This window comes from Coregonus clupeaformis, chromosome 2, assembly GCF_020615455.1.
Source record: "Coregonus clupeaformis isolate EN_2021a chromosome 2, ASM2061545v1, whole genome shotgun sequence".
Taxonomy (NCBI): domain Eukaryota; kingdom Metazoa; phylum Chordata; class Actinopteri; order Salmoniformes; family Salmonidae; genus Coregonus; species Coregonus clupeaformis.
The window spans coordinates 11,086,301-11,099,711 of NC_059193.1; the positions used below are offsets into that span (position 1 = coordinate 11,086,301).

The 13,411-nt window shown below is 45.8% G+C and overlaps 1 protein-coding gene across 1 annotated transcript; it reads right to left on the reverse strand.

Annotated features, from left to right (window-relative positions):
- Positions 1-3,290: 3,290 nt before the first annotated feature.
- LOC121535648 (vicilin-like seed storage protein At2g18540) lies at positions 3,291-13,411 on the reverse strand. The gene is made up of 5 exons (XM_041842893.1): positions 13,234-13,411; positions 5,381-5,503; positions 4,987-5,122; positions 3,941-4,607; positions 3,291-3,549 (listed from the first exon to the last, which is right to left on the reverse strand). Exons 3-5 carry the CDS (start codon positions 5,042-5,044, stop codon positions 3,291-3,293), a joined length of 984 nt encoding a protein of 327 aa, XP_041698827.1. The 5' UTR covers positions 5,045-5,122; positions 5,381-5,503; positions 13,234-13,411.

Genomic DNA, 13,411 nt, shown 5'->3' on the forward strand with positions numbered 1-13,411 from the left:
GTGTGGGGTGGCATTTCTTTCGGGGGCCGCACAGTCCTCCATGTGCTCGCCAGAGGTAGCCTGACTGCCATTAGGTACCGAGATGAGATCCTCAGACCCCTTGTGAGACCATATGCTGGTGCAGTTGGCCCTGGGTTCCTCCTAATGCAAGACAATGCTAGACCCCATGTGGCTGGAGTGTGTCAGCAGTTCCTGCAAGAGGAAGGCATTGATGCTATGGACTGGCCCGCCCGTTCCCCAGACCTGAATCCAATTGAGCACATCTGGGACATCATGTCTCGCTCCATCCACCAACGCCACGTTGCACCACAGACTGTCCAGGAGTTGGCAGATGCTTTAGTCCAGGTCTGGGAGGAGATCCCTCAGGAGACCATCCGCCACCTCATCAGGAGCATGCCCAGGCGTTGTAGGGAGGTCATACAGGCACGTGGAGGCCACTACTGAGCCTCATTTTGACTTGTTTTAAGGACATTACATCAAAGTTGGATCAGCCTGTAGTGTGGTTTTCCACTTTAATTTTGAGGGTGACTCCAAATCCAGACCTCCATGGGTTGATACATTTGATTTCCATTGATAATTTTTGTGTGATTTTGTTGTCAGCACATTCAACTATGTAAAGAAAAAAGTATTTAATAAGATTATTTCATTCATTCAGATCTAGGATGTGTTGTTTAAGTGTTCCCTTTATTTTTTTGAGCAGTGTATTAATGCTAACTTACATTGATAACTACAGTTGAAGTCGGAAGTTTACATACACCTTAGCCAAATACATTTAAACTCAGTTTTTCACAATTCCTGATGATGCCATCTATTTTGTGAAGTGCACCAGTATGCACGATATAGGTCTCGTTTTACTGTGGATATAGATTATTTTTTACCTGTTTCCTCCAGCATCTTCACAAGGTCCTTTGCTGTTGTTCTGGGATTGATTTGCACTTTTGGCACTAAAGTACGTTAATCTCTAGGAGACAGAACGCGTCTCCTTCCTGAGCGGTATGACGGCAGCGTGGTCCCATGGTGTTTATACCTGTGTACTATTGTTTGTACAGATGAACATGGTAACTTCAGGCGTTTGGAAATTGCTCCCAAGGATGAACCAGACTTGTGGAGGTCTACAAAAAAAATTCTGAGGTCTTGGCTGATTTCTTTTGATTTTCCCATGATGTCAAGCAAAGTGGCACTGAGTTTGAAGGTAGGCCTTGAAATACATCCACAGGTACACCTCCAATTGACTCAAATGATGTCAATTAGCCTATCAGAAGCTTCTAAAGCCATGACATCATTTTCTGGAATTTTCCTAGCTGTTTAAAGGCACAGTCAACTTAGTGTATGTCAACTTCTGACCCACTGGAATTGTGATACAGTGAATTATAAGTGAAATAATCTGTCTGTAAACAATTGTTGGAAAAATTACTTGTTTCATGCACAAAGTAGATGTCCTAACCGACTTGCCAAAACTATAGTTTGTTAACAAGAAATGGTGGAATGGTTGAAAAACAAGTTTTAATGACTCCAACCTAAGTGTATGTAAACTTTCGACTTCAACTGTACGTTCACAGTAACATTTTGAGTATAGAAACCTACCTGCTTCTCTAGGCAGGTGATCTGGAGTGGAGCCAGTGGAGTAGTGTCTAGTAGAGTCTCATCTCCAGCTCCTCTCTTCCTCTCTCCTTCAGACTCTACTTCCCCTCTCCCCTCATCCCCAGCTCCTCTCTTCCTCTCTCCTTCAGACTCTACTTCCCCTCTCCCCTCATCCCCAGCTCCTCTCTTCCTCTCTCCTTCAGACTCTACTTCCCCTCTCCCCTCATCCCCAGCTCCTCTCTTCCTCTCTCCTTCAGACTCTACTTCCCCTCTCCCCTCATCCCCAGCTCCTCTCTTCCTCTCTCCCTCTCTCCTTCAGACTCTACTTCCCCTCTCCCCTCATCCCCAGCTCCTCTCTTCCTCTCTCCTTCAGACTCTACTTCCCCTCTTCCCTCATCCCCAGCTCCTCTCTCCTTCAGACTCTACATTCCCTCTCCCCTCATCCCCAGCTCCTCTCTCCTTCAGACTCTACATCCCCTCCCCTCATCCCCAGCTCCTCTCTCCCTCTCTCCTTCAGACTCTACTCCCCCTCTCTCCTCGTCTTTGGGTTTCCCTCCATCCTGCAGTGTGGCCTCCCGTCCCGAGTTGATGTCACTGACTTGCTCTAGCTTTCCAGAGGTGGAGATAACTTCCTGTCCTTCTCTCTGGTTCTTTCCTTTGCTTTGCTTTTCTTTCAGCCTGGTCTCCACAGGTGGCTGGTAGTGTCGTGTTACTGACAGAACTAGTTTCTCCGTCTGTGGTTGCCACATCTTGAAGTTTGAGTTTCAGCTGTTCGTTCTGCTGTTTTAGAGACCGCAGCTCTTCAGCCGGACTCTCTTCACTACCATCTTGTCTACCCTGTCCACTGGTGTACTGTTGTTTGTTGGTAGGACCAGAAGCTTCTCCAGCTCTGCAGTAAGATGGGTGTTCTCAGTCCTGGTTAGACTCAGGTCTTTCTGGGATAGCTGTAACTCTTCAGTAACTCTCCTGAAGGCAAGGCTGTCCATGGTGTGTCCGTCACTAGGGCGTGTTGCTGTTGGAGCCAAGAACCCTCAGGATGTTCCATCTTCTCGTTGGAACGTGTGACAGTTAAATGGTCCGATTTGAATTTCTCTGTGTTTTCAACTGTCTCTTCACTCCTGCATGGCTGAGCAGAAGCCTTAGAATCCACCATCTTCACCGCCTCATTTTCAACAGGATGGCTGCTCAGAGTGGTAGTGTTGTCTGTTACATCATGCGATTCTGTGACAGTTTTTCTGTGGAGTGGTCAGCTGACCTCCCTCATCACAAAGTGCAGAGGAAGCCTGGGTAGTGTTCAGTGGTTTCATTGTTATGTCTGTACTCTCTTCTATCCCAGAGGCAGACTCATTCTGAGTGCTATGGGTGATCTGATGTACATCTGTGTAATGGTCAGCCTGCTGACGGGTTATAGTGGCCCTACCTTCCTCTATCTCCTCCTTCTGTCTCGCTTCCTCCCTTCTCTCCCTCTCCTCTTTTTCCCACCTCCTCTCTTCCTCCTGTCTCTCCTTCTCCTCTCTGAGTGTGGCCAGTTCATTTCTACAGCGCTGCAGTTCCTGTCCCTGTCTGAGGAGGCCGCCGTCCTTCTCCTGCAGGTCTGCCAGCAGGTCCTGGATGTGTCTGCTCTGGTGGTCGAAGGCCAGGGTCAGCTGCTGGGTCTGCCTGGTCACCTGGCTCTGTAGAGCCACCAGCTTGGCCTGGGTCTGTCTGGCTCACCCAGCCTCCCTGGCACTCTCCCCACGCAGATGCTCCACCTCCTGGGCTAGCTCTGAGGCAGAGAGGCCTCCACTCTGGAGCTCCATGGTGGTTTCAGCCTGGTCTGAGGGAGATACACCTCTCAGAAGGTCTTTATTGGTCTCTCCCTGGTCTGAGGGAGATACCCCTTTCTCAGCTTCCACAGTGGTTTCACCCAGCTCAGAGGCAGATACACCCCCCTGGGCCTCCACAGTGGTCTCTGCCTCACCAATAGGTCTGGAGAGTTCTGGAGCTTTGGTCAGAGTTCAGTCTTCCTGGATCAGATCAGCTGTTGTTGCTGTTGCCTGGGAGGTTGGGATTCTCACACAGGAGATGGTGCTGGTCTGGAGATGGTAGTAGCTTGTAGTCAGGGACAACAGTGTTGTTGTTGGAGTTAGAGTTGATGTCATGGTGCAGGGTGAGATATGTCAGAGTGGTGTTTTTATCAACCATGTTCTTCACTTCAAGACGTCCACGATTCTTCAGTTCCTCCAACTCTGCCTGGAGCTCTTCAAACTTCACAGTCAGGTCAATCGTTCCTTCTATCCCTTTGTTTTTCAATCTCTTTCTCTTTCCCTCCTCCTCCTTTTCTCTCTCCTCCTGTTCTATCAAGAGCTCCGTCTTCAACTCAGCCAGCTGCTTTTTTAGCTGGAAGTTCAGCAGCATGCTTTCAGACTCCCTGTCCTCGCTCTCCCTCCTCTCCCTGTCCTCTCTCTCCCTCCTCTCCCTGTCCTCTCTCTCCCTCCTCTCCCTGTCCTCTCCATCTCTCCTGACCTTTATCTCAAGTTCAGCCAGTGCCTCCTTCAACCTCCCCATCTCTGCCCTCTCCTCTAACTCCCTCCTCCTTTCCATCTCTCTGGTGGTCTCAGCCTGGGAGGCGTGTTTGCGGCTGATTTGCTTGAGCCTGGTCCTGGCCTTGGCCTCCGCTCTGCGCTGGGTCTCCAGATCCTCCAGTCTCCTTTGTAACTCATCCTTAAGGTCCTGCAGCTCTGAACGCAGCTCTCTGTTCTCCCTCTGTAGGTCTCCCTCAGCCCTGGTGGTCTGGGCTCGGGGTTTGGAGTGGCTGGACAGGGTCTCGCTCTCGTAGTCTGTATCGGAGCTAGCGGAGCTGGAGAGGTGGAGACTTTGGTCTGTTGGAGAAAGAGAGCTCTGTGTGTTGAGTGTGTTTTTGTCCTTGGTGGATGTTTCCTTTCCAGGAATGCAGCCATCTACTACCGACTCTGCCTCCTCTTTTCGCTCATTATCTTGTTTCCTCTCCTCCATTGGAGCAGCAGAGGGCTGGACTGTCTTCTGGTCTGGAAAAGATAAACCAAATGACTTATTATCATTCAAACTGGCATGTTAATTCAAGAAAATGTTAATTATTTGTTTAGAGTTCATTATTTGGATAATCAACCAAATATCATGAGCCAGGGTGTAATACCGCTGAAGGTATCAGTAACAAGACTAACAGCTTGTGCAGCTCAAAGGAAGTGAGTGACTTTGGTGTAGGAATGATTTCACTCTTTTGTTAACTCAAACACGTCCTGTTCAAATTTCTGAACCTTGAACAGACAACAGCATTGTCTATCGTCTCTAGTCATAAAGGGTAAACACCCCATTATCAACAACAGCCCTCTTTCCTCCTCCGCTCCTCCTCCTCCTCCTCCTCCTCCTCCTCCTCCTCCTCCTCACCTTCTAGTTCTTTGATGCGTCTGAGGGCCTCAGCCTGCTCATCAGTCAGCTTCTTCATCTCCTCCTCCAGTCCTCTCTCTCTCCTCCTGTTCTGCTCCAGTGTTACATTCAGCCCCTCCCTCTCACGCACCGACTCCTATAGGAGAGCAACAGGAGAGAAACAGCACACATTCACATGCATGAAGTCAATAACTATGTAATAACTATGCAACTTTTAATAACCAACCTATTCTTTAGATAACAGCAGCCAATTCTATAGCAATAACATATGGACTAAATTATTCAGTGACTTCATAACGCGGCCACTGCTTAGTTCAGGCATAATAGATTGACATGTCTAGACCAAAGGACACAAGAGTCTGTCCATCTGTAGTTGATCATTGTGTGTGTATACCGTTAGTTTCGTTTGTGTTTGGGACTCTTTCTTCTCACTCTCCTTCAGTTCCCCCTCAGTCCATTTGACTTTCTCTTTCAGAGCGTCTACATCCCTCTCCAATGCCTGCTTCTGAAGGGACACCTGGGAGAGAGATGAGGTACAGGAATATTACTCCATAATTGAGGAAGGAAGTACTCACTAAGGAAAAGTTGAGGACCGGGGAGGATTATGAGAAGATTACATATAAAAGGAAAAGGAAGTCTGGGGTCCTGCGCGCTCTGGAGCAGGTTTTCATCAAGGATCTCTCTGTACTTTGCTCCGTTCATCTTTCCCTCGATCCTGACTAGTCTCCCAGTCCCTGCCGCTAAAAAACATCCCCACAGCATGATGCTGCCACCACCATGCCTCAATGTAGGGATGGTGCCAGGTTTCCTTCAGATGTGACGCTTGGCATTCAGGCCAAAGAGTTCCATCTTGTTTTCATCAGACCAGAGAATCTGAGAGTCTTTAGGTGCCTTTTGGCAAACTCCAAGCGGGCTGTCATGTTCCTTTTACTGAGGAGTGGCTTCTGTCTGGCCACTCTACCATAAAGGCCTGATTGGTGGAGTGCTGCAGAGATGGTTGTCCTTCTGTAAGGAACTCTAGAGCTCTGTCAGAGTGACCATCGGGTTCTTGGTCACCTCCCTGACCAAGGCCCTTCTCCCCCGATTACTCAGTTTGGCCGGGGGGCGGCCAGCTCTAGGAAGAGTCTTGGTGGTTCCAAACTTCTTCCATTTAAAAATGATGGAGGCCACTGTGTTCTTGGGGACCTTCAATGCTGCAGAAATTTTTTGGTACCCTTCCCCAGATCTGTGCCTCGACACAATCCTGTCTCGGAGCTCTACGGACAATTCCTTTGACCTCATGGCTTGGTTTTTGCTCTGACATGCACTGTCAACTGTGGGACCTTATATAGACAGGTGTGTACCTTTCCAAATCATGTCCAATCAGTTGAATCTACCACAGGTGGACTCCAATGAAGTTGTAGAATCATCTCAAGGATGATCAATGGAAACAGGATGCACCTGAGCTCAATTTCGAGTCTCATAGCAAAGGGTCTGAATACTTATGTAAATAAGGTATTTCAGTTGAGTTTTTTTTTAAATAAATTGGCAAACATTTCTAAAAACCTGTTTTAGCTTTGTCGTTATGGGGTATTGTGTGTAGATTGATGAGATTTGTATTTATTTAATCAATTTTAGAATAAGGCTTTAATGTAACAAAATGTGGAAAAAGGGAATGGGTATGAATACTTTCCAAATGCACTGTATTTTACTGAGGTCAGGCCTGCGGTTGATTTACTAGACTGTGGTGACTGACTGGAGGAACTGAACGTGATTCATTGTTATCATTCATGAACTAGAGGTTGAAAAGCTAGACTAGTAGTAGAGTGGGAAATATTCTCAGAAAGTGTTAAGTAGCACCTGTGAGCCTGGAATAACCAAGCATCTCTTTTACTGTAATGTACAGCCCTTTCCTGAGGGGGGGGATGGGGGGAGCTGGGAATAGAGAGGAACAGTAGCCACAGGAACAGTAGCCATAGGAACAGTAGCCACAGGAACAGTAGCCAAAGGAACAGTAGCCACAGGGAAGGAAACAAACAGGAGGGGCTATGTGGACATTATCTAAAGGACAGGTCCTGTTGTATCTATCTATCTATCTATCTATCTATCTATCTATCTATCTATCTATCTATCTATCTATCTATCTATCTATCTATCTATCCATCTATCTATCTATCTATATATCTATCTATCTAAAGGACAGGTCCTGTTGTATCTTTCTATCTAAAGGACATATCCATCTATCGAAAGGACATATCCTGTTGTATCCATCTATCTATCTATCTATCTATCTATCTATCTATCTATCTATCTAAAGGACAGATCCTGTTGTATCTATCTATCTATCTATCTATCTATCTATCTATCTAAAGGACATATCCTGTTGTGTCTATCTATTGAGCTAAAGGACAGGTCCTGTTGTATCTATCTATCCACCTATCTATCTAAAGGACAGATCCTGTTGTATCTATCTATCTATCTATCTATCTATCTATCTATCTATCTATCTATCTATCTATCTATCTATATACAGTGGATATAAAAAGTCTACACACCAGGTTATTGTAAGATTTTAATTTTTCATTTTTCCCCCTCGAAGATTTCAGTTTGTTTTTCAAATGAATTGTTCACATTATAGGTTACAATAACAGTGGAAAAAGTTCTGACATGATTTATCTTTGTCTCATTCTTTTACATCACAAAAACCTGGCATTTTAACAGGGGTGTGTAGACTTTTTATATCCACTGTATCTATAGGACAGATCCTGTTGTATCTATCCATCTATCTACACTACCGTTCAAAAGTTTGGGGTCACTTAGAAATGTGGTCCTCAACTGGCAGCTTCATTAAATAGTACCCGCAAAACACCAGTCTCAACGTCAACAGTGAAGAGGCAACTCTGGGATGCTGACCTTCTAGGCAGAGTTGCAAAGAAAAAGCCATATCTCAGACTGGCCAATAAAAAGAAAAGATTAAGATGGGCAGTCTGAGATATGTCTTTTTCTTTGCAACTCTGCCTAGAAGGTCAGCATCCCGGAGTCGCCTCTTCACTGTTGATGTTGAGACTGGTGTTTTGCGGGTACAATTTAATGAAGCTGCCAGTTCAGGACCTGTGAGGCGCCTGTTTCTCAAACTAGACACTCTAATGTATTTGTCCTCTTGCTCAGTTGTGCACCGGGGCCTCCCACTCCTCTTTCTATTCTGGTTAGAGCCAGTTTGCGCTGTTCTGTGAAGGGAGTAGTACACAGCATTGTACGAGATCTTCAGTTTCTTGGCAATTTCTCTGGATAACTCTAATTCACTCTGGATAAGAGCGTCTGCTAAATGACTAAAAATGTAAATGTAATCGAACCCACAATTGCTGATGCTCCAGATACTCAACTAGTCTCAAGAAGGCCAGTTTTATTGCTTCTTTAATCAGCACAACAGTTTTCAGCTGTGCTAACATAATTGCAAAAGGGTTTTCTAATGATCAATTAGTCTTTTAAAATGATAAACTTGGATTAGCAAACACAACTATCTATCTATCTATCTATCTATCTATCTATCTATCTAAAGCCGGCCGTGACCGGTAGACCATGAGGCGGCGCACAATTGGCCCATGCGTCGTCCGGGTTAGGGGAGGGTTTGGACAGCCGGGATATCCTTGTCCCATCGTACTCTAGCGACTCCTTGTGGCGGGCCGGACGCCTGCAAGCTGACTTCGGTCGCCTGCAAGCTGACTTCGGTCGCCAGCTGGACGGTGTTTCCTCTGACACATTGGTGCGGCTGGCTTCCGGGTTAAGCAACCAGTGTGTCAAGAAGCAGTGCGGCTTGGCAGGGTTGTGTTTTGGAGGACGCATGGCTCTCGACCTTCGCCTCTCCCGAGTCCAAAGGGGAGTTGTAGCGATGGGACAAGACTGTAACTACCAATTGGATATCACGAAATTGGGGAGAAAAATGGGTAAAAAAAAAAAGTATTCAGACCCTTTACTCAGTACTTTGTTGAAGCACTTTTGGCAGTGATTACAGCCTCGAGTCTTCTTGGGTATGACGCTACATGCTTGGCACACCTGTATTTGGGGAGTGTCTCCCAATCTTCTCTGCAGATCCTCTCAAGCTCTGTCAGGTTGGTTGGGGAGTGTCGCTGCATAGCTATTTTCAGGTCTCTCCAGAGATGCTAGATCGGGTTCAAATCCGGGCTCTGGCTGGGCAACTCACTGACATTCAGAGACTTGTCCCGAAGCCACTCCTGCGTTGTCTTGGCTGTGTACCTAGGGTCGTTGTCCTGTTAGAAGGTCAACCTTCGCCCTAGTCTGAGGTCCTGCGCGCTCTGGAGCAGGTTTTCATCAAGGATCTCTCTGTACTTTGCTCCGTTCATCTTTCCCTCGATCCTGACTAGTCTCCCAGTCCCTGCCGCTAAAAAACATCCCCACAGCATGATGCTGCCACCACCATGCCTCAATGTAGGGATGGTGCCAGGTTTCCTTCAGATGTGACGCTTGGCATTCAGGCCAAAGAGTTCCATCTTGTTTTCATCAGACCAGAGAATCTGAGAGTCTTTAGGTGCCTTTTGGCAAACTCCAAGCGGGCTGTCATGTTCCTTTTACTGAGGAGTGGCTTCTGTCTGGCCACTCTACCATAAAGGCCTGATTGGTGGAGTGCTGCAGAGATGGTTGTCCTTCTGTAAGGAACTCTAGAGCTCTGTCAGAGTGACCATCGGGTTCTTGGTCACCTCCCTGACCAAGGCCCTTCTCCCCCGATTACTCAGTTTGGCCGGGGGGCGGCCAGCTCTAGGAAGAGCCTTGGTGGTTCCAAACTTCTTCCATTTAAAAATGATGGAGGCCACTGTGTTCTTGGGGACCTTCAATGCTGCAGACATTTTTTGGTACCCTTCCCCAGATCTGTGCCTCGACACAATCCTGTCTCGGAGCTCTACGGACAATTCCTTTGACCTCATGGCTTGGTTTTTGCTCTGACATGCACTGTCAACTGTGGGACCTTATATAGACAGATGTGTACCTTTCCAAATCATGTCCAATCAGTTGAATCTACCACAGGTGGACTCCAATGAAGTTGTAGAATCATCTCAAGGATGATCAATGGAAACAGGATGCACCTGAGCTCAATTTCGAGTCTCATAGCAAAGGGTCTGAATACTTATGTAAATAAGGTATTTCAGTTGAGTTTTTTTTTAAATAAATTGGCAAACATTTCTAAAAACCTGTTTTAGCTTTGTCCTTATGGGGTATTGTGTGTAGATTGATGAGATTTGTATTTATTTAATCAATTTTAGAATAAGGCTTTAATGTAACAAAATGTGGAAAAAGGGAATGGGTATGAATACTTTCCGAATGCACTGTATTTTACTGAGGTCAGGCCTGCGGTTGATTTACTAGACTGTGGTGACTGACTGGAGGAACTGAAAGTGATTCATTGTTATCATTCATGAACTAGAGGTTGAAAAGCTAGACTAGTAGTAGAGTGGGAAATATTCTCAGAAAGTGTTAAGTAGCACCTGTGAGACTGGAATAACCAAGCATCTCTTTTACTGTAATGTACAGCCCTTTTCTGAGGGGGGTGCAACTCAATATTAGGAAGGGGATCTTAATGTTTTGTACACTCAATGTACATTTATACATCTACATTATAAATAATTAATGTATTACATTTTTTTTACCATTTAGCAGATAATGCATATAGGGGAAACACTGCGATCTGAGTCCCAAATGGCACCCTACTCCCTACATAGTGTACTAACCTATGGGCCCTGGTCAAAAGTAGTACACTATATAGGAAATGGAGTGCCGGTGCATCAAGTCTGGGACCGAAAGGCTCCTGAACAGTTAATCAAATGGCTACCTGGACTATTTACATCGAACCCCTTTATAAAAAATAAAAATTATTTGCACTGACTCTATGCACACTCACTGGATCCACACACACTACACTGACACTCCAACACACATACACACACTACATACGCACATACATACACACTACACACTTTCATACTCTCCACATACGCTGCTGCTACTCAGTTAATTATCTGTCCTGAATGCCTAGTCACTTTTACCCCTACCTACATGTACACTGAACAAAAATATAAACCCAACACGGAATGTGTTGGTCCCATGTTTCATGAGCTGAAATAAAAGATCCCAGAAATGTTCCATACGAACACAAAAAGCTAATTTCTCTCAAATGGGTTTACATCCCTGTTAGTGAGCATTTCTCCTTTGCCAAGATAATCCATCCACCTGACAGGTGTGGCATTCAAGAAGCTGATTAAACAGCATGATCATTACACAGGTGCATCTTGTGCTGGGGACAATAAAAGGCCACTCTAAAATATGCTGTTTTGTCACACAACACAATGCCACAGATGTCTCAAATTTTGAGGGAGCGTGCAACAACCAGAGCTGTTGCCAGAGAATGTAATGTTAATTTCTCTACCATTGTTTTAGAGAATTTGGCAGAAGTAACCGACAATTACCATTTTTATCGATGGCAATTTGAATGCACAGAGATACCGTGACGAGATCCTGAGGCCCCATTGTCGCGCCATTCATCCGCCGCTATCACCTCATGTTTTAGCATGATAATGCATGGCCCCATGTCACAAGGATCTGTACACAATTCCTGGAAGCTGAAAATGTCCCAGTTCTTGCATGGTCTGCATACTCACCAGACATGTCTCCCATTGAGCATGTTTGGGATGCTCTGGATTGAGGTGTATGACAGCGTGTTCCAGTTCCCACCAATATCCAGCAACTTCGCACAGCCATTGAAGAGGAGTGGGACAACATTTCACAGACCACAATCAGCCTGATTTCCTCTATGCGAAGGAGATGTGTTGCGCTGCACCAGATACTGACTGGTTTCCTGGTCCACGCCCCTACCTTTTATTTAAGGTATCTGTGACCAACAAGATGCACATCTCTCATGTGATGTGAAATCATGTGAAATCCATAGATTAGGGCCTAATTTATTTATTTAAATTGACTGATTTTCTTATATGAACTTTAACTCATTAAAATCTTTTAAATTATTGCATGTTGCATTTATGTTTTTGTTCAGTGTACATATTGTATTGCCTCAACTACCCCGTACCCCTGCACATTGACTCGGGTACCGGAACTCATTTACATTTTACATTTTTAGTCATTTAGCAGATGCTCTTATCCAGAGCGACTTACAGTTAGTGAGTGCATACATTTTCATACTGGCCCCCCGTGGGAATCGAACCCACAACCCTGGCGTTGCAAGCGCCATGGTCTACCAACTGAGCTACACGGGACAGTAATCCTTGCATATAGCCTCATTACTACCCTGTACCCCTGCACATTGACTCAGTACTGATACTCCTTGTATATAGCCTCATTACTACCCCGTACCCCTGCACATTGACTCAGTACTGATACTCCTTGTATATAGCCTCATTACTACCCTGTACCCCTGCACATTGACTCAGTACTGATACTTCTTGTATATAGCCTCATTACTACCCCGTACCCCTGCACATTGACTCAGTACTGATACTTCTTGTATATAGCCTCATTACTACCCTGTACCCCTGCACATTGACTCAGTACTGATACTCCTTGTATATAGCCTCATTACTACCCCGTACCCCTGCACATTGACTCAGTACTGATACTCCTTGTATATAGCCTCATTACTACCCTGTACCCCTGCACATTGACTCAGTACTGATACTTCTTGTATATAGCCTCATTACTACCCTGTACCCCTGCACATTGACTCAGTACTGATACTCCTTGTATATAGCCTCATTACTACCCCGTACCCCTGCACATTGACTCAGTACTGATACTTCTTGTATATAGCCTCATTACTACCCTGTACCCCTGCACATTGACTCAGTACTGATACTCCTTGTATATAGCCTCATTACTACCCCGTACCCCTGCACATTGACTCAGTACTGATACTTCTTGTATATAGCCTCATTACTACCCTGTACCCCTGCACATTGACTTAGTACTGATACTTCTTGTATATAGCCTCATTATTGTTATTTTCATACTATTTTTTTTTACTTGAGTTGACACTAGACTTTTTCCAGATCACCTTACACACCATCCCACCTGGGTGAGTAGCTACAGAGGTGTATGAGACCCCCCCACACACACACACACACACACACACACACACACACACACACACAGCCTCACCCTCTGTTTGTCCTTCTTCAGATCATCTTACACACAGTGGAGGGGTGTATGCAACCCTCAGACACACCCATCCCCCTCTCCCCCCCTCACCCTCTGGTGTTGTTTGTCCAGGTCTCTGGTGCGTTGCTGGTGCTGCAGCCAGCTGCTCTCAGTGTTCTGTCTCTGACACTGCAGTTCCTCCTGCAGCTGCTTCACACCCTGCTCCAACGACTGGGCCTGGAGAGGAGACACACAGTATAACTGAATGTGTGATAGGTGTGACTGTGTC

What these genes read in the sequence shown, in the direction of transcription:
- LOC121535648 (XM_041842893.1), bottom strand. Translation starts at nt 5,044, where the DNA reads ATGAAGAAGCTGACTGATGAGCAGGCTGAGGCCCTCAGACGCATCAAA. An exon ending in ACGCATCAAAGAACTAGAAG is followed by an intron (nt 4,608 to 4,986) that starts GTGAGGAGGAGG and finishes TATCTTTTCCAG; the next exon opens with ACCAGAAGACAGTCCAGCCC. An exon ending in CTAAAAAAGCAGCTGGCTGA is followed by an intron (nt 3,550 to 3,940) that starts GTTGAAGACGGA and finishes AGAACTCTCCAG; the next exon opens with ACCTATTGGTGAGGCAGAGA.